The sequence below is a fragment of the Salvelinus fontinalis genome, chromosome 13 (assembly GCF_029448725.1).
Source record: "Salvelinus fontinalis isolate EN_2023a chromosome 13, ASM2944872v1, whole genome shotgun sequence".
Taxonomy (NCBI): Eukaryota; Metazoa; Chordata; class Actinopteri; order Salmoniformes; family Salmonidae; genus Salvelinus; species Salvelinus fontinalis.
Genome location: NC_074677.1, coordinates 44,321,088 through 44,343,008, shown reverse-complemented (window position 1 = coordinate 44,343,008; position 21,921 = coordinate 44,321,088). Strand labels below are relative to the sequence as shown.

Here is a 21,921-nt window from a genome sequence, read left to right as displayed (position 1 = left end):
CTTGTATCTGTGAGCTGTTGGCTAGAGTAGACACATTTGCTATTTAATGCAACAGTTTTTGTGACAAAACTACTACTACTATGAAAATTATATGGAAACACATTGGACTTTAGATTTGTATTCGTTAGGCCATGAAAACTCCGTTTTGGTCCGTCTGGTAGAAACACACCACTGGTGGTAAAATGCGCATATTTTCTTTATGAGTATTTTAGAATATTTGCATGAAAATCAGTCGCCAATTGGATGAAAACCTAGCTACTTTCACATTTCCTCGAAACAGCAGAAGTTGTCAGACTTGCTGTTCGTGTAGACCTACCTCTCCCTTCGACTTCCGTCTACAGTTAACAACTTTCGGTTTACCACTCAAACACGCCCGTTGGCCGTGTTCGAGAACATCAAAACGACTGCAGGGAATAGCCAACTGACTGATCTACAAATCATCTTTCATAATAAATAATTACTCATTAATATTTATAGATCAGTTGGTCACAATTTGCCCATGATACATTGCTGTTTTGATCCTCTAGCTTGTTCATATCACTGTGCGGGGTTTCGGGATGTTCAGCAACAGCGTGATCTGCTAGGATGGTCCCTCCCTCCCTCCGTCACTCCACCCCACCGGAGCAACGGAGAAAGAGGGAGAAAGTTTACAGAATTGAATTTGCTGAATCTTCAGTCTACTTTGTGTCTATACTTTCATTTAGCCTCTAATCTACATTCATCCGTCTCTACTTTTATGACGCCATCGCAGTAACTGGTGATTTGTACACTGTCACAACTACGACCGACAGGTAAAATATTATTTTCGGATACTGTAAACTCTTTGCGAACTAAGATACGATGGGTGTATTCATTCCGCCAATTCTGTTCCAAAACGGTTCTTAAATGGAAGCGAACGGAACGGGGAGTACCTACATGCATTTGTCTAATATAAACGTATTTGTTTTAGTTGCAAAAAGTTTTGCAACGGTTTCTCAGAATGAATACACCCCATATTATGGTCAGCAACTGGTAGGCCTACTCTGTTTAATAATTGCTGCAGAAAAGCGCAACTTTATTTGCTTGGAATGTCAAGCAACAATATAGCGTTTGTAAAATACATCGAAAGTCCCCATTCTTAACACCCGATAAATACAGTTTTTTTCCAGGTGTACCTCACCTGTTAGCCTCGTAGGAACCACCCTGTTCTCGCGAGTTTACTGTTTCTGTTTCGCTACACATTCCTGTAGCGAAACAGAATGTAAGCTTGCGATATCAGGATGGTTCGTAGGGGGCTAATGTTGTAAAAGCAAGTGAGAAATGTGTTATATTGTTCACGGATAGTTTACCGACAATTAACGAGATTTGATAAATCTTGTAAATAATATCAATGCTTAACAAATACATGGCCAATTTAGGCCATCACCATATCCATAATTCTGTAGCCATAACTACAAAATATTAGTCAAATGGTGAGTGAGTGGTTGCTCTATTTCACAAGACCAAAGGAAATGCAGAAAGCATGTGATTGGTGATGTGAGATTGTAATCCTCTGCTGGAGGAGAGCCAATTTCACAGCAGATCTGGGTTCTGTGTAATAGTTGATCCAGAGCTTGATCTGGAGTTAACACTACTTGTAGCTTCGTTTGGAGAATCAACCAACCACAGCTATGATATTATCTCACACACCAGCTGAAATATATATATATAAACACATTTTTACCTGGACAATTCTGTACACAATGGAAAGAGGCCCATGCAGAGAATACTGTAAGCAATGACCATTGGACTATGGCCTTGGAGGCTCAGGGTGTAGTAGGTAACATAATGTTGGATTATGGAATGTGGTTGAAATCTTAAACTGAAGCCTTCGTCAGAAAATTATAATTTCAGGGCCATTCTAAGAAGTTTCTCCATACATTCTCCTCTTTGGGGCGGCAAGTAGTATAGTGGTTAGAGCGTTGGGCAAGTAACCTGAAAGGTTGGTAGATCGAATCCCCGAGCTGACAAGGTAAAAATCTGTCGTTCTGCCCCTGAACAAGGCAGCTAACCCACTGTTCCTAGGCCGTCATTGTAAATAAGACTTGCCTAGTGAAATAAATCAAATTAATTATGTTATACTACCCTGTTCTAGTACTTATTCTACTGCTCTTTACTCAGAGACATTCTTACCCTCTTAGAGCAGCACAAGGCTCAGCCACTGAACTCGTGAAGGCTTAAACCAGATATCCTTGGCTTTTACTATGAGGCTGACTGCTGCATTGTTAGCCTCAGATGTGGAGTCATGCCTGTTCAGATTTACTAGGTAATTGGGTTACTCTGGGTTACCAGGGGTTCTGTCCATGCAGCATGTGTTAGGCCATTTGTTCCCAGAGTTTTCCCTTGTGGTCAAACAGAACAGGGCCCGGTGTTATGATACCGATGATTTGTCACCCCAGATGCTTTGCTTAAGTTTCTGCCACTCTGGCTAGATGGAGTAGGTCTACAGTTACATATAGTGGTTGCGTCGGGGACAACAGTTGTTGACAACTGTAGCATTGAAGCTAAAAGGCGCTGCATGGTCAAGCCAATGTCTGCCATGGCCGTGCAGCATTAATGGTGATATGGCCTTTGCAGAAGTCAGGGCATACATACTTTGCGGTGCATCAGAGAGCTGTTGCGAAGGAAGCGAGTTTATACAGGACCCCCCACCCTCACCTACCGTCAACCAATCATAAATAAGAATGTGTTCTTAATAACTGACTTGCCTAGTTGAATAAAGGTTTTAAAAAAAATTTAAAAGCTTTACGGAGCCCTCTGCATTGTTTCAAAATTTGAGGAGGTGCACAGCGTTGTAGTACAGAACTCAATTTGACTACGCAATTGCGTCGCACCATCCACGTGTCGCCTCCGACAACATTTTCGAATCAAGCAGGAAATATCTTTTAGCTAAACCCTAACCTTAACCACATTCTCCTAACCTGCTCCATTAATTCACCTAGCATGCTGCGTTAGTTCTACTAACCTGCCAAGTTAATTATCCTCACCTGTTATGTATCCTAAACAAACCATCTGTGCCGACAAATCATCAGTATCACCACACCTGTTTCCCGATAGTGATGGAATTAATGCTTACAAGAGTTAACGATGCATCTTACCTACAACATTCGAAGATGTAACAATACACCAAGCAGAGAGAACGGTTGCTAATTGCGTTGCTGATTCTGATAGGATCGAAAGTAAGGGAGAGCTGCTTTCGTATCAGGCTACACATCATGAAATGCAGTACCAATCAAAAGATTGGACACACCTGCTCATTCAAGGGGTTTTCTTTATTTTGACTATTTTCTACATTGGAGGATGACAAAACTATGAAATAACACATATGGAATCATGTAGTAAGCAAAAAAGTGTTAAACAAATCAAAATATATTTTAAATGGCCTCCCGAGTGGCGCAGTGGTCTAAGGCACTGCATCGCAGTGCTAGCTATGCCACTAGAGACTCTGGGTTCGAGTCCAGGCTCTGTCGCAGCCGGCGGTAGCCGGGAGACCCATGGGGCGGCGCACAATTGGCCTAGCGTTGTCCGAGTTAGGGGAGAGTTTGGCCGGCAGGGATGTTCTTGTCCCATCTCACCTCCCATTGCGCACTAGTGACTCCTGTAGCGGGCCAGGCGCAGTGAATGCTGACACGGTCGTCGCCAGGTGCACGGTGTTTCCTCCGACACATTGGTGCGGCTGGCTTTTGGGTTAAGTGGGCATTGTGTCAAGAAGCAGTGCGGCTTGGCTTGGTTGGGTTGTGTCTCGAAGGACACACAGCTCTCGACCTTCACCTCCCCTGAGTCCGTACGGGAGTTGCAGCAATGAGACAAGACTGTAACTACCAATTGGATACCACGAAATTGGGGAGAAAACAGGGTAAAGATATATTTTATATTAGAGATTCTTCAAAGAAGAATGATCTTAGTAGTTACAACACTTAAACTCGTATTAATCACTTCTTTCATCATTTGCTCTTGTCTTATCGTCTCTCTGGTTACAGTAATCATTTTTACACTTCATTGTCACATGATTTTCTTCAATTTTGCACTTAAAGATAATACATTTACACTACCCTTCGCCTTGATGACAGCTGTGCACACTCTTGGCATTCTCTCAACCAAAAGTCTTGAAGGCATTTCCACATATGCTGAGCCCTTGTTGGCTGCTTTTCCGTCCCTCTGCGGTCCAACTCATCCCAAACCATCTCAATTGGGTTGAGGTCGGGTGATTGTGGAGGCCAGGTCATCTGATGCAGTACTCCATCACTCTCCTTCTTGGTCAAATAGCCCTTACACAGCCTGGAGGTGTGTTGGGTCATTGTCCTGTTGAAAAACAAACGATTGTCCCACTAAGCGCAAACCAGATGGGATAGCGTATCGCTGCAGAATGCTGTGGTAGCCATGCTGGTTAAGTGTGCCTTGAATTTTAAATAAATCACTGACAGTTTCACCAGCAAAGCACCCTACACCATCACACCTCCTCCTCCATGCTTCACGGTGGGAACCACACATGCGGAGAACATCCGTTCACGTACGATTTGAACCAATTTTATTTTTTTAAATCTCACATTTGGACTCATCAGACCAAAGGACAGATTTACACTGGTCTAATGTCCATTGCTTGTTCTTATTGGTGACCTTTAGTAGTGGTTTCTTTGCAGCAATTCAACAATGATGGCCAGATTCACGCAGTCTCCTCTCAACAGTTGATGTTGAGATGCGTTTGTTACTTGAACACTGTGAAGCATTTATTTGGGCTGCAATTTCTGAGGTTGGTAACTAATGAACTTATCCTCTGCAGCAGAGGTAGCTCTGGGTCTTCCTTTCCTGGTGCGGTCCTCATGAGAGCCAGATTCATCATAGCGCTTGGATTTTGCGACTGCACTAGAAGAAACTTTCAAAGTTCTTGAAATTTTCCGGATTGGCTGACCTTCATGTCTTAAAGTAATGATGGACTACCATTCCCCTGTGCTTATTTGAGCTGTTCTTGCCATAATATGGACTTGGTCTTTTACCAAATAGGACTGACTTCTGTATACCACCCCTACCTTGTCACAACACAACTGAGTGGCTCAAATGCATTATGAAGGAAAGAAATTCCACAAATGAACTTTTAATAAGGCACACCTGTTAATTGAAATACATCCCAGGCGACTACCTCATGAAGCTGGTTGAGAGAATGCCAAGAGTGTGCAAAGCTGTCATCAAAGCAAAGGGTGGCTACTTTGAAGAATCTGAAATATTTGTTTAACACTTTGTTGGTTACTACATGATTCCATATGTGTTATTTCATATTTTTGATGTCTTATTTTAAAATGTAGAAAATAGTCCAAATAAAGAAAAACCCATGAATGAACAGGTGTATCTGACATTTTGACTGGTACTATATTCTGAACAAAAATATAAACCCAAAATGTAAAGCGTTGTTCCCATATTTCATGAGCTCAAATAAAAGATCCCAAAAATGTTCCATATGCACAAAAAGCTTATTTCTCTATAATGTTGTGCACAAATTTGCTTACATCCCTGTTAGTGAGCATTTCTCCTTTGCTAAGATAATACAGCCATCTGACGGGTATAGTATATCAAGAAGTTTATTAAACTGCACCTTGTGCTGGGGGCAATAAAATCCCACTCTGAAATGTGCAGTTTTGTCAAACACAATTCTCCTCAAGTTGAGGGAGCGTGCAATTGGCATGTTGACTGCAGGAATGTCCACCAGAGCTTTTGGCAGATAATGTTATTTTCTCTACCATAAGCCGCCTCCAACGTTGTTTTAGAAAACTTGGCAGTACGGCCACACAACCGCATACCTCGTGTAACCACGCCAGCCCAGGACCTCCACATCCGGCTTCTTCACCTGCGGGATCGTCTGAGACTAGGCACCCGGACAGCTGATGAAACTGTGGGTTTGCACAATCAAAGAATTTCTGCACAAACTGTCAGAAACCATCTCAGGGAAGCTCATCTGCATGCTCGTCATCCTCACCAGGATCTTAACCTAACTGCAGTTCGCTGTCGTAGCCGACTTCAGTGGGAAAATAATCACCTTCGATGGCCACTGGCATGCTGGATAAGTGTGCTCTTCGCAGATGAATCCCAGTTTCAACTGTACCGAGCAGATGGCAGACAGCGTAGCGTGTATGGTGTCATGTGGGCTAGCAGTTTGCTGATGTCAATATTGTAAAACAGAGTGCCCCATGGTGGGGTTATGGTATGGGCAGGCATAGGCTACAGACAACTAACACAATTGTATTTTATCGATTGCAATTTGAATGCACAGAGATACCATGATGAGATCCTGAGGCCCATTGTCATGCCATTCATTCGCTGCCATCACCTCATGTTTCAGCATGATAATGCACGGCCCCATGTCGCAAACTGAAAATGTCCCAGTTCTTCCATGGCCTGCATACTCACCAGACATGTCACCCATTGAGCAGGTTAGGGATGCTCTGGATTGACGTGTACAACAGCGTGTTCCAGTTCCCACCAATATCAAGGAACTTCGCACAGCCATTGAAGTCAGCTGTGCCCTCGATACCATATGTGAATTGCCCCCCATCTATCTTCTGAGCTCGTGCTACTAGGTGACCTAAACTTGGACATGCTTCACACCCCGGCCGTCCTACAATCCAAGCTTGATGCCCTCAATCTCACACAAATTATCAATTAACCTACCAGGTACAACTCCAAATCCGTAAACACGGGCACCCTCATAGATGTCATCCTAACTAACTTGCCCTCCAAATACACCTCTGATGTTTTCAATCAAGATCTCAGCGATCACTGCCTCATTGCCTGCATCCGTAATGGGTCTGCGACCAAACGACCACCCCTCATCACTGTCAAACTCTCCCTAAAACACTTCTGCGAGCAGGCCTTTCTAATCGACCTGGCCGGGATATCCTGGAATGACATTGACCTCATCCCGTCAGTAGATGATGCCTGGCTATTGTTTAAAAGTGCCTTCCTCACCATCTTAAATAAGCAGGCCCCATAAAAAAAAAATGGAACTAGGAATAGATATAGTCCTTGGTTCACTCCAGACCTGTCTCCCCTTGACCAGCACAAAAACATCCTGTGGCGTTCTGCATTAGCATCGAATAGCCCCAGTGATATGCAACTCCATGGAGAATAAGAGCACCTCCTCCCAGCTGTCCACTGCTCTGAGGCTAGGAAGCACTGTCACCACTGATAAATCCACTATAATTGAGAATTTCAATAAGCATTTCTTTACGGCTGACCATGCTTTCCACCTGGCTACCCCTACCCCGGTCAACTGCCTGGCACCCTCCATAGCAATCTGTCAAAGCCCCCACCATTTCTCCTTCACCCAAATCCAGATAGCTGATGTTCTGAAAGAGCTGCAAAATCTGGACCCCTACAATTCAGCCGGGCTAGACAATCTGGACCCTCTCTTTTTAAAATTATCTGCCGAAATTGTTGCAACTCCCATTACTAGCCTGTTCAACCTCTCTTTCGTATCGTCTGAGATTCCCAAAGATTGGAAAGCTGCCGCGGTCATCCCCCTCTTCAAAGGGGGTGACACTCTAGACCCAACCTGCTACAGACCTATATCTATCCTACCCTGTCTTTCTAAGGTCTTCGAAAGCCAAGTTAACAAACAGATTACCGACCATTTCGAATCCCACCGTACCTTCTCCGCTATGCAATCTGGTTTCAGAGCTGGTCATGGGTGCACCTCAGCCACACTCAAGGTTCTAAACGACATCATAACTGCCATCGATAAGAGACATTACTGCGCAGCCGTATTCATCGACCTGGCCAAGGCTTTCGACTCTGTCAATCACCACATTCTTATTGGCAGACTCGACAGCCTTGGTTTCTCAAATGATTGCCTCGCCTGCTTTACCAACTACTTCTCAGACAGAGTTCAGTGTGTCAAATCGGAGGGCCTGTTGTCCGAACCTCTGACAGTCTCTGGGGGTGCCACAGGGTTCAATCCTTGGGCCGACTCTCTTCTCTGGATACATCAATGATGTTGCTCTTGCTGCTGGTGATTCTCTGATACACCTCTACGCAGACGACATCATTCTGTATACTTCTGGCCCCTCTTTGGACACTGTTAACTAACCTCCAGACGAGCTTCAATGAATATACAACTCTCCTTCCGTGTCCTCCAACTGCTCTTAAAATGCAAGTAAAACTAAATGCATGCTATTCAATCGATCACTGCCTGCACCTGCTCACCTGTCCAGCATCACTACTCTGGATGGCTCGGACTTAGAATACGTGGACAACTACAAATACCTAAGTGTCTGGTTAGACTAAACTCTCCTTCCAGACTCACATTAAGCATCTCCAATCCAAATTGAAATCTATAAATCGGCTTCCTATATCGCAACAAAGCATCCTTCACTCATGCTGCCAAACATACCTTCGTGAAACTGACCATTCTACCGATCCTCGACTACGGTGATGTCATCTATAGCCTCCAACACTCTACTCAACAAACTGGATGCAGTTTATCACAGTGCCATCCGTTTTGTCACCAAAGCCCCATACACTACCCACCATTGCAACCTGTACGCTCTCGTTGGTTGGCCCTTGCTTCATACTCGTCGCCAAACCCACTGGCTACAGGTTATCTATAAGTCTCTGCTAGGTAAAGCCCCGCCTTATCTCAGCTCACTCGTTACCATAGCAGCACCCACTCGTCGCACGCGCTCCAGCAGGTATATCTCACTGGTCATCCCCAAAGCCAATTCATCCTTTGGTCGTCTTTCCTTCCAGTTCTCTGCTGCCAATGACTGGAACGAACTGCAAAAATCTCTGAAGCTGGAGACTCATATCTCCCTCACTAGCTTTAAGTGCCAGCTGTCAGAGCAGCTCACAGATCACTGCACATAGATGGGCTATCTACCTACCTCATCCCCATACTCTATTTATTTATCTTGCTCCTTTGCACCCCAGTATCTCTACTTGCACATTCATCTTCTGCACATCTATCATTCCAGTGTGTAATTGCTATATTGTAGTTACTTCGCCACCATGGCCTATTTATTGCTTTAACTCCCTTACCTCGTTTGCACTCACTGTATAGACATTTTGTTCTACTATAAATTTGACTATGTTTTGTTTATTCCATGTGTAACTCTGTGTTGTTGTATGTGTCGAATTGCTATGCTTTATTTTGGCCAGGTCGCAGTTGCAAATGAGAACTTGTTCTCAACTAGCCTACCTGGTAAGGTGAAATTAAAAGAAATTAAGAGTGGGACAACATTCCACAGACCACAATCAACAGCCTAATCAACTCTATGCGAAGGAGATGTGTCGCGCTGCTTGAGGCAAATGGTGGTCACACCAGATACTGACTGGTTCTGATCCACGCCCCTACCTTTATTTTTAAAGGTATCTGTGTCCAACATATGCATATCTGTATTCCCAGTCGTGAAATTCATAGATTATGGCCAAATGTATTTATTTAAAATTGACTGATTTCCTTTTATGAACTGTAACTCAGTTAAATCTTTGACATTTTTGCGTTTATATTTTTGTTCAGTGAACATTGAGACAAATTACAGACAGTAGCAAAATATAACTAACTTGATTGAAATTGGCCTATAGCCTACTGTTTATATTTTAATTCAGTCATCTCGGTTTGTTTTTAATCAACTGCAAAGACATTGGCAACTTTGTTCTGAAGTTATCGGCATCCCCCAAACATACACACACCCCATTTCCACACACACACACACTACTAAGACGCAGGCAATACTGTTGACACAACATTTGCAGTACAGTACATCATTTCTCAACCATTTTTGTCCCTGTACTGGTGAGACATGGTCCTCCTCTTCTTTTTTTTACCAGGTCATGCTTAAAACAAATACAATGTGTAAAAATACCACTGCAGATTAAACTCACCACTATAACTGTGCCTCTACTCTAGCCATTGTGTTTGTCTCCCTGTTATGCTGTCTGTCTCTGCATCTTCTCTGCTGTTACTCTGTGCTTCTTCTTGTTCTGTCTGTCTGTATGCTTAAGCCTTATAGATTATAAAAGCCAAACTAACAATTTAGGTTATATTGCAAATTAGTGCCTGTCATATTTGTTCTTTTGAATCAACAACTACCCCAAGTGTTAATTAGGGTAGTAGGGGGTAACTACACCCCTGGGGTAACAATAAATGTCCTCTGTGTCATCACAACTGAGATATTTCAACAAAACGATTGTGGTAACTTGATCACATTTTTTTACATTTGGAAAAAGTTGTAGATATATTCCAATGAAGTTAGATCTATATATATTTTTAAAATATACAAGTAGGAAAGCCTTATGATAAATAACCCACTTGTTTAAAGAGAAACATTTTGATAATGTTTTTAATAAAGTAGTATTATGTTGGATGAGTGTGTTGGGGGCAACTCGCCCCTCCCCCTACTAGGGGGTAACTGGCCCCTGGGGGCTAGTTACCCCTTTATAGTTATGAATTTATTTCTACCTGTCATTTAGACAATGACTAGCCCAGTTAGTGCTACTTCATGCTAACTTGCTAGCTAGTAACTTCACTAGCAGTAAATGCTAGTCAGCTAGTTAGTTAGATTAAGCTGCTAGGTGTACTAGCTAGCAACCTTAATACAGGATCGTCTGAGGTAAAATACTTTTAAAAAGATAACTTAATTTCAGTTGTAAATGTTTCCACTGATGACTGATATCTTTACAGTTAATGTAACTTTATAGTCTTTTAGCTATTTTACACAGCATTTTATGTTATATAGCTAGATATCTACGTTTTTAAAGAGTTATTTTCAATTGGCATCTCTCCCCCTGTTTTTAGTCACAGGTGGGGACTGGATTAGGTGTGAGCAGTGCAGGAGGTGGGCTCATTAGTTGTGCTCCAATTTTACTGGGGATCGCTAGATTTGGGATTTACAGGTACAAATTAGAATTGTGCAATAGCAGAGAGAGTTGCCGCATCAATGTTACACTGAGTTAGTTCATTTGTTATATTCCAATGTTATTTATATTCCACTCCAATATTATATATTTTTTTTAATGAATTAAAAACATCTTGTACGTATGTGTAACCGATGTGAAATGGCTAGCTAGTTAGCGGTGGTGCGCGCTAGCAGCCTTTCAGTCGGTTACGTCACTTGCTCTGAAACCTAGAAGTAGTGGTTGGGTAGCGATGCTTCGTGGGCGACTGTTGTTGATGTGTGCAGAGGGTCCCTGGTTCGCGCCCGGGTCGGGGTGAGGGGACAGTCTAAAGTTAAACTGTTACATATGGGAAAGGAACAACAAATACAGAAAAAAAATAGATGTGCAGGTGAGTTAAAAAGAGGGACTTTACATCAAATCTCTTCATAGTGCGGATATTAATGCTGACATGTGCAACACCACTCCCCCCCATATTTTATTTAAATCATTATTAAAATTAGACAGGTAGACTTAGCTTTTAAGTATTACTTACTAAATAATTTTTAAATGAAACTGATTAAATGGATTTTAACACATGTGAAACCCTGTGCCATATCTATACAGAATGCAAATGGCAATAAATAAATATTGTTCAATTATTATCAATACTAACTTTGCATAATATTATAGTCTATAGTGTACAGTATATGTATATTTCCTGACCATTGGTTTCCAAATATTGTATGAGAAGACTATGCTATTCTGTCTTTCACCATAAATCACTGTTCCAATTTTACATAAGAAATGTCAATTTGTAAGTTATGAACATTTGAAAATGAATACAAATAAATATTTTTAAGAGGTAGGCTAATTTAGTAACCATTAAGTGCAGTCTGGACTTTTCACATATTTGATCCAATATTTATCTATCTTATAAAAAAACATTTGTAAGTAAAGTCATTAAACTTCACAAGAGATTAATCTTACATTTTATCTCCAATTTTCTTACAAAAATTAGGGGGGGCTTGCCTATTACAGCATCCGGCCCCAGTGAAACAGTCACGGGGCAGGGCAGACACTTGTTACAGGAATCATGAAGTTAATGCACTTTACTGTTTGACCAAATCGGGGTTTTAGCCGCCAAAAAAATTGCACGTTTTAAGTGAGGTGACAATGTAGAATGTACTCTTTCTACATTTATAGGCACATTTAAAAAAAAATGTACGATCCATGAACTTGGCTGTAATTGATGAGTCGAAGCAGGAATCTTTGCGGATGCCGCATTTGAATGTGAGTTTACATGATCTCACCTTAGCCTATCAAAAATCAGCCAAATAATCATTATAGATTAGTATATCAGAGAAATTGCACAAAAATCTAAAATGAGAAACTTAACAGACCGATTTGTATATAAACAAATATTTTTGGGTGTCAATTTCGACCAGCACACCAAACTAAAAAATGGTCCAGCCCATCTGGCATTTTCCAGAATTGCCAGATGACCAATCCGCCGCTAGAGACAGATAAACCATGTGATTCTAAGTTTAGCAGAGTGTATAAAGTGACGCGTAAGGGTACAAAAAGCATCTAACGACACACTTAGCTGTTCTATGAGTGGTCTAAGGCAGGTGTTAGATTACGAGCGTTTTCAAGTGCAACATTAATATAAATGTTTTTTGGGATCAACGCGGAGATTTCATTTATTTAACCAGGAAGGGCTCACTGAGATTTAAAATCTCTTTTTCAAGAGCGTCCTGGCCAAGATATTGCAAAAATTACAGACAAACAACATGAACAACTACAAGTAATCTAGTAAAAACCATAGAATTCACAAGAGTATAACAAAAATCAAAAACATCAAATTAAAAACATTGACAGGTTAGGAACCAAAGTGCTGGTCAGTGTTTCTCAGGGGACCCTAATAGCATTTGAATAGATGCATAGATGTTACATTTAGACAAAGATTTTAGAACAGGCTATCAGATTCAGAACTTGCCGTTGCACAAACAACATGCTGATATACACCACCAATGGTAGCAACCTGTATTAGAGCTAATGTTCTTTGCCCTAGTGCATTTAGCTAAAGGGAATTTAGCTCGCCAGCTAGCTAGTTAGCAATTAGCATTAGCGATTAGGCACATGCCATTTTACACATTTTTTTTTGAGTACGATACAAACTAATATTATAGAGAAAACATGTGGATTCATATTTCAAAGCAACGTGGAGAGCAGTATCGTTGTTTTGGAAAAATCTATTGAGTGCATGCTGAGAGAAACATGCACAGTGTGGAAGCACTGTCTGTCTGCTGCTTGCCTGTTGAGTGACTGGCAGCGGGGCTGCAGCCTGTCTTGTTTGAGCAGTGTAGAGAAGAGTGTTGCGGCGAAATATTGTAACACATTGACATTTTTACAGGATTTTTTTGGGGGGTTCATATCGTCCTCCCAAAATAAACTGCAAGTCACATGGCAAAATATTTGGTCAGTATATGCGACCAAATTGGTCACACTTTAAAGCCTATTAAAAGATAAATACAGTATAGGCTTAATAGACCTATACATTTCAATGATATTGGAATACATTTCATGTTCATTAAATTTAAGCTTTTGTATGCTACTTTCTGTAATTTCTGAACTGCACCTGAGGTTTACTTGTTTGGTGACCTAGGTCTTGTTCATTAGGGCACGCCGTAACAAAATGTTTTGCAATGGAAACGAAAACAAGTGTTTCTTTTTGAATGAGTCCAGGGGTGTATTTAGTCGGATTCTGTTGCAAAACGTTTTGCAAATGAAACCTTTTACTCCAAACCAAAGGAGGTTGGTGGCACCTTAATTTGGGTGGACGGGTTTGAGGTAATGGCTGGAACGGAATAGGTGGAATGGTATCAAATACATTAAACACATGGTTTCCAGGTTTTTGATGGCATTCCATTTGCTCCGTTCCAGCCATTATTATGAGCCTTCTTCCCCTCAGCAGACTCCACTGCTCCAAACGTTGTTGAGTTCCATTTTGTTCTTAAATGGAAGATGTAGTTCAGTCATGACTCTTTAAAAAAATAGTGTCTGCAAGAAGTTGGAAGGAACCATGTGGACTTCACTCCACTTTAGAGCATGGAAGAATTTGTCATTCATAGATGTGCAGCTCATGTCAAATACTTAGCATACTATTCAGATTGGAATGGCAACGCGTGGAAACCATAAAATTAAAATACACTACAACTTCTGTTTGTGAACCCAGCAGCTTTTAACGTCATGTTGAAGAGCGTCTGGAGTAAATCATTTGTTGCAAAACGTTTTTCCAACACTATCCAACTAATGAATACACCCCTGGGTTTCATTCAGTTTTCTTCTGTTTGGTGCCTAATGAACACAACCCGGTTGACATGTATCCATCCACAGTTGCACAGTTAAATGATGATGATTATGATGAACTCTAGACTAACAGCTCACTGTGTGCCTCACTCTGCAGATCAGTGAGTATCAGCAGAAATGGAGGACGGGACTCTACTGCAGAACATGCGCCAAGCGCCCAAACCAAGTACTCCTGTGCTTGGTATGCTACCCTACATACAGTTTAAGCTGTGTTTTTAAACTGTGTTTTTGTGTTGTCTTATGTGTGAATGTATGCGTGTATGTGTGTGGGTGTTAGGGACTATGAAAAAAAACTGCTATGTGCCATTATATGTAACCACATGTTTTATCTGATGCAACTGTAGTCTTATTTTCTCTGCCTGGTGTTTTCAGGCAGCTTGTTGATAAGTGGCTAGCCACTGTACACCACTGAAAGGAATAATACACAAAAAAACGATCGTTTTGGAAATTTTTTTTTTCATTAAATCGACAGTAGATACAGTTCCAAAATGTTTTGCATGTCAGGATTCAAGTTTAAGATATAGGACTTTCAAAAAGCTAATTGCCACATTATGAATGCAGAAACATCGAAAGATAACTGTTGCGATTGTTTGCCTTGTTCCTCTGTGCCTTCAGTCATATCCAAACTCATCATGACTGCCTTGCCAGTCGCCCAGATCGCAATAGGTATGTATCATATACTACTAATTAAAAGTATTTTTATAATCCCACGCATACACACACGCAGATGTAATGTTAATTACCTTTGTTTAGCCTACTTTCTGACACCCATACACCTTCTCCCTACTAGGTGGTATGTTCCTGGAGAACTGCCCCCAGCAGCGCTATATCCCCATCTACCTGGTTGTGACGGGGGTGTTTGCCCTGGCACTGGCTGTCCTGTCCTGCCTACCCTGCACCAGAGAGCAGGAAGAGGGGGAGCAGCAGAGCCCTCTCAGCACCCTTTGTACCACCTGGAACTCTCTAGTGTCACTATTCCTCTTCTGCTGGTTCATAGCAGGTGAGGAAAGATAATGAGTGGTTGTAAACGGTGTGAAAAACAGTGAGAAGTAAAAAGGGCTATTGCAGTTACTGATTTGGCGTTGTTTTAGATTTGGTTAATTAAGAAATGCTAGCAGCCATGACTGAGTAAAAAAAAAGGAACTATTATATTGACAAGAGAGCAGAGTGACCGCTCTAACAATGAAAATACATGTCCTCAATGATTGAAGGCAGGCGAGATCAGGTGGGACCATTCTAGCCAATGAGGGGGCAGATAGTTGCCCGGGATGCTAGGTGCATCCACTTATATCAGTACATTGGTAACAGTCTAAACATTATGAAACTTCTATCTGATCAAATAAGCCTGACGTAATTTGACACTAGACCTCCATACAAAAAAAAGGTCTCATCTCACAGACAGATTTTAGGCGGAGTAAATCCTCTCGCTTTGCCTCTTCCTCTCTGACTGAATTCAAACAAGAGTTGGTTTCGGGGTGTGGTTTGAGGTGGGATTACTCCGCCTAAAATCTGTCCATTTGAGATAAGCCCTTTCCTTTCCAAAGCAAAAACAGATTAAGAAAAACTGGAATATCACATTTACATAAATATTCAGACCTTTTACTCAGTACTTTGTTGAAGTGCACACCTGTATTTGGGGAGTTTCCCCCATTTTTCTCTACAGATCCTCTCAAGCTGTCAGGTTGGATGTAGCCTACAAAATCGCAAAGAACGTGAAATATATTCACATGTGCGCTGCACACAACCTAGTTGCAGCGGAATATCAAATGCAGGCAGCAAGAGTGCGCAGCTCTCAACTGGTTTTGGCATGGAGCAGCTCACAGAAGGACATTGGTAGCCGGTCGGTAGGAAAAACGTTTCGACGTATGATATCTACCAGTAAATGCGAACTAAGGCAACAATGGGTATGCAAACCAGGTATTGAAAAAGTTTGATCTGAAAGTCTTGGTTAGTAGGCTCTTTTTTATCCGCAATTCAGTCATCATGCCCTGTTTGCATTAGGGGCGTAGGCATGGGTGGGCCTGTGTGGACAAGCCCACCCACTAGGGAGCCAGACTCACCCAATCAGATTGAGCAAAAACAGAAAAATATATTACTACAAAAATAGTCCACAGTACCCCATCTCCCCCCAAAAATATATTCATTTATATATCTCAGACCTCCTTAATGGGCTCCTAATATGTTTTAAGCATTGTTGTGGACTTAAAACATCACATGTTTGTTTTTCTATAAAGAAAGTGTGGAAAACGAATAAAAACCATGGTAAAACATTGAATTTTCACCCATGGGGCCTTTCCGTCGCTGGGCAGGCCGTTTGGGATTTTTTTGGCAAACTTTTAGTATGCACCACTACACAACTGCATAGGGCCGATGGAAAGACAGCAGCCACACACAGCGTAATGTTAAAGGAAAAGCAGTCCATTCACTCGGACATACTCTACCGGTCCAAAGTTTTAGAACACAGACTCATTCAAAGGTTTTCCTTTATTTTTACTATTTTCTACATTGTGGAATAATAGTGAAGACCTCAAAACTATGAAGCAACACATATGGAATCATGTAGTAAACAAAAAAAGTGTTAAATCAAAATAGATTTTAGATTCTTCAAATATCCATCATCAAGGCAAAGGGTGGCTTTGTACAGTTGACTTGGTCTCGCCCCCCTCTCTGGTCTTGACTCGATTTGCTCCGTTCTTGGTCTTGAATCGATCTCGCTTTAGGTGGTCTTACCTTATTTAGTCACGTAACGCACTCTGCATGTGTGGCTACCTTGCTCACTCTGAATACATTTCATTCAACTGCTGAAAACCCTCCCACTTGCTGGCCAACATATTTTCTGGTGGAGTTTTCATTTTCGGTACATTTATCTTAAGCCATCCCTTTAAATACAGTGTACCTTTCATTAGAATTGGCCACCCTCCCCCTCCCTATTTTGTCGACAGACTCAATAGAATATATCGAGAGAACGGGTTCAGAATATTAGGGATCAATGAAAGAAAGCCATCTAAATATATGCATATTGGTCTCCGTTTTAACACCACCTGGTAGAGTTAAAAATACTCTGATCTTGTCATTATTTAGAGTTAGGAATGTATTTATGAATAATAAAACAGGTTGAGAGCCTTTACACATGAATGAAAATTGCCACGTTTAGTTCTTTAACCCATGGTAATGTTGGAAGATTAGTGTACATAGAATTATAATAGGAAGAATAGTGTACGATAGTAGACTCAACCCTTGTCTATTGCCTGCACTAACTATGGAACTGTGATGACAGCCAAGTATTGCGGCATGCGACGGGTTCAAACTTTTACGGCTTAGTCTGTGCTCTGCTCCATAATGATTTAATTAGCCTACATGTCTTTTATTATATACACTATATATACAAAGTATGTGGACACCCCTTCAAATGAGTGGATTGGGCTATTTCAGCCACACCCGTTGCCGACAGGTGTATAAAATCGAAGCACACAACCATGCAATCTCCATAAAAAGACAGTTGAATGATCTTACTGAAGAGCTCAGTGACTTTCAACTTGGCACCATCATAGGATGCCACTTTTCCAACAAGTCAGTTTGTCAAAATTCTGCCCTGCTAGAGCTGCCTCGGTCAACTGTAAGTGTTGTTATTGTGAAGTGGAAACGTCTAGGAGCAACAATGGCACAACCGCAAAGTGCTATGCCCACAAGCTCACAGAACGGGACCGCCGAGTGCTAAAGCACGTAAAGATTGTCTGTCCTCAGTTGCAACACTCACTACCGAGTTCCAAACTACCTCTGGAAGCAATGTCAGCACAATAACTTTGTCAGGAGCTCAATGAAATGGGTTTCCATGGCCGAGCAGCCGCACACAAGCTTAAGATCACCATGCGCAATGCCAAGCGTCAGCTGGAGTGGTGAAAAACTCGCCGCCATTGGACTCTAGAGAAGTTGAAATCCGTTCTCTGGAGTGATGGCAGTCCGACGGACGAATCTGGGTTTGGCAGATGCCAGGAGAACGCTACAGGCCCGAATGCAGTGCCAATTGTAAAGTTTGGTGGAGGAGGAATAATGGTCTGGGGCTGTTTTTCACAAATCTGTGCTTCCAACTTTGTGGCAACAGTTTCAGCATGACAATGCCCCCATGCACAAAGCGGCGTCAATACAGAAAGGGTTTGTCGAGATCAGTGTGGACAAACTTGTATGGCCTACACAGAGCCCTGACCTCAACCCCATCGAACACATTTGGAATGCTGACTGCGAGCCAGGCCTCGTCGCGTTGCACATCAGTGACCAACCTCACTAATACTCCCCCCAAAAAATTATTGGTCACATATACATGGTTAGCATATGTTATTGCGAGTATAGCAAAATGATTGTGCTTCTAGTTCCAATAGTGCAGCAATATCTAACATGTAATCTAACAACTCCACAACAACTACCTAATACACACAAATGTGGAAATACAAGACAGGAAAATCAGAAGCCGGGATCGGTTCACAAGTTAATTTATCTTCCAATTTCGGCTTCCATTAACCAAGTTATCTTTTGCTTAGCAAACAAAATGGAGGATATAACATAAGTCACACAATCAAATAATTAAATCAAACAAAAACAGGTTTCAGTGCAAGGAAAGCACATGAACTTTATTCGTATCCTTAATGTAAATCATAATCTCCTCCAAGTAATACTTATCTTAGCCAAGGATTCAAAGGAGCTCTGCCACAGCCTCCAAACAAACGTAACTTCCCTCTCACCTGCGCCTTCCCCAGGGCAGCCGCACCCCAAACAAATGTTATAAAGGCAGGGAGCAGGGACAAATGGGGAGCTAATCGCATTACGCAATGATTCAAGCAATAGCACATGGGTAGAAGCATGCACAGTAATTAAGGGTATTCGTCACACCTGTGACAGGTACATCAAGATTTTGGGAGGATTAAACTAGCAGAGATCGGAGTATGTTGTTGTTTGACAAAATCTGAACATATAGGGCCAGTCTCCTCCCTGGATTAAGAAGCACTCTCAATGAAGACTCTCTTTTTAAGTATGTTTTTTTAGTCAAGGACTTAACTTTATTTGTGCCCAGGAACCCACAAAACCAGCCCGTAATGTCTTCAAAAGGGTTATCAGCCTTCCCTTCTATTTCTTCACCCTCCCTTCTATCTCTCCATCTCCAGGCAACGTGTGGATCTACTCTATATTCCCTGCAAACTATAATGAAGGAGACCCTCTCCACTGCAACAAAACCCTGTATCTGTTTGCCTTCTGGACCACCACTCTGGTATACATCTTCCTGGGCGTGCTCATGGTTGGGGGCTGCTGTGTGCTTGTCTGCATGTGTCTGTGTGGTGGAAGGGGGATGGGCTCGAACAGTGCCGACGTCTGAGGGGGAGGCGAAGGGTGCTTATCTGGGTTCAAATGTGATTTTTTCCCCCTTGCAAATGCTTTAGCTGCGCTTAATTGAGCTTGCCTGACAAATTGGAACCAATGGCATGGTCCCAAAAGTACAACCCCTACCCATCTGTCACTCCAGTCAGGCTAAATCAAACACTGAAAAGTATTTGAAGAAACACGTCATATTTGAACCCAGGTCTATTGGGTGGGGAGGGCATGGGGATCAGGGCTCTGTTCAGGAGGAAGTTGTGTTGCAGAATATTCAGATATGTTTTGTAGAACGGAGACAGTTGGCTTGTGTGTCATGTTTGACACGGAATCGTTTGTTTTATTCCTTAAAATTCTATATGCACTGTTTTGAACATTTTAAATGTCACTGAATACACCTCTGTTGGGTGGGGAGTGTGGGAGGGGTGTGGTCCTATCCAGGTCCAAGGAGGGTTCAACACACACAGCACATTGCATTAGCATTGTGAAAAATGATTATCCATATTACCATGCCTTCTAACCTTTTGTACTCACAACCTGTCTGTATGTGTGCCAAATAATCAGCTTTCTATTTCCAAATGTACATTGTTAAACACTCATCTGTCTGTAATCTCTTTCTGGTCTATTCTTTACTCTGTATATTCCAGCATAAATAAATGTAATCCATATGTAATGGCGCCTCCACATGAATATGACTGTCTAGATGAGAATTTCACCCCGTAGGCATAATGTACTGAGAATAAAGTGCCAGTTGTCTTTCTCAGTGTGCTAAAATAAGATGTGTCTGGATGTGCCTCTGCCTTTTCATTCGGAGGAAAAATAGTCTATTTGAAAGAAATGTTTGTGATGCAAGTTGTTTTCCTGTGTAACGTAATGATTTTTGTGTGTTGATTAACAGTCGTTGACTGAGTAGTAGATTTAATATGTCATGCATGTCATTTGTTCAACAATACAAAATCACACTTTTAGCAAATAAACATATTCAACCTCTCTAGTAATTGCCGGTCATACACAGCTTACTTTAGCATATTAGATGTATAGTACCAGTCAAAAGATTGGACACACCTACTCATCCAAGGGTTTATCTTTATTTTTACTATTTTCTACATTGTAGAATAATAGGGAAGACATCAAAACTATGAAATATCACATATGGAATCATGTAGTAACCAAAAAACTGTTAAACAAATCAAAATAGATATGAAATTCTTCAAAGTAACCACCCTTTGCCTTGATGACAGCTTTGCACACTCTTCAAATCACATTTTATTGGTCACACGCACGTGTTTAGCAGATATTATTACGGATGTAGCCAAATGCTTGTGTTTCTAGCTCCAACAGTGCAGCAATATCTAAGAAGTTATATCTAACCATTTCACAACAATACACACACAAATCTAAGTAAAGGAATGGAATTAAGAATATATAAATATATGAACGAGCAATGTCGGAGCGGCATAGACTAAGATACAGTAGAATAGAACACAGTATATACATATGAGATTAGTAATGCAAAATATGTAAACATTATTAAAGTGACTAGTGTTCCACTTATTAAAGTGGCCAGTGATTTCAAGTCTACGTATATAGGCAGCCGCCTCTAATGTGAGAGGTAGTGATGGCTATTTAGTGATGGCTATTTAACAGTCGGATTAAACTGTTTTTCTTCCCTAGCTTTGATGCACCTGTACTGACCTTGCCTTCTGGATGATAGCGGGAAGAACAGGCAGTGGTTCGGGTGGGTAGTTAGTTTGGCCTCAGTGATGCGTTGGAGAACCCTGCGTATGTGGGCGGTGCAGTTGCCATACCAGGCGGTGATATAGCCCGAACAGGATGCTCTTAATTGTGCATCTGTAAAAGTTTGTGAGGGTTTTAGGTGCCAAGCCAAATTTCTTCAGCCTCCTGAGGTTGAAGATGAGCTGTTGCGCCTTCTTCACCATGTGGGTTGACCATTTCAGTTTTGTCAGTGATGTATACGCCGAGGAACTTGAAGCTTTCCACCTCCACTGCGGTCTCGTCGATGTGGATAGGGGGATGCTCCCTCTGCTGTTTCCTGAAGTCAACAATCATCTGCTTTGTTGATGTTGAGTGAGAGGTTATTTTCCTGGCACCACACTCCCAGAGCCCTCACCCTGTAGGCTGTCTCGTCAATGTTGGTAATCAGGCCTACTACTGTTGTGTCATCTGAAAACTTGATGATTGAGTTGGAGGCGTACGTGGCCACCCAGTCATGGGTGAGCAAGGAGTACAGGAGGGGGCTGAGCATACACCCTTGTGGGGCCCCAGTGTTGAGGATCAGCGAAGTGGAGG

At 41.8% G+C, this 21,921-nt stretch overlaps 1 protein-coding gene across 1 annotated transcript; it reads left to right on the top strand.

Moving 5' to 3' along the window:
* The first annotated feature begins 539 nt into the window (after window positions 1-539).
* Window positions 540-20,609, top strand: LOC129868767 (transmembrane protein 272-like). The gene is made up of 5 exons (XM_055942985.1): window positions 540-791; window positions 14,348-14,431; window positions 14,866-14,916; window positions 15,041-15,250; window positions 19,407-20,609. The coding sequence occupies exons 2-5, from the start codon at window positions 14,368-14,370 to the stop codon at window positions 19,613-19,615; spliced, it is 534 nt and encodes a 177-aa protein (XP_055798960.1). The 5' UTR covers window positions 540-791; window positions 14,348-14,367; the 3' UTR covers window positions 19,616-20,609.
* Window positions 20,610-21,921: the final 1,312 nt, after the last annotated feature.

Excerpts from the sequence above, each read along its gene's own strand:
- LOC129868767 (XM_055942985.1), top strand. The coding sequence starts at position 14,368 with ATGGAGGACGGGACTCTACTGCAGAACATGCGCCAAGCGCCCAAACCA. Across the intron at positions 14,432-14,865 it reads ACCAAGTACTCCTGTGCTTG|TCATATCCAAACTCATCATG; the intron begins GTATGCTACCCT and ends CTGTGCCTTCAG. Across the intron at positions 14,917-15,040 it reads AGTCGCCCAGATCGCAATAG|GTGGTATGTTCCTGGAGAAC; the intron begins GTATGTATCATA and ends TCTCCCTACTAG.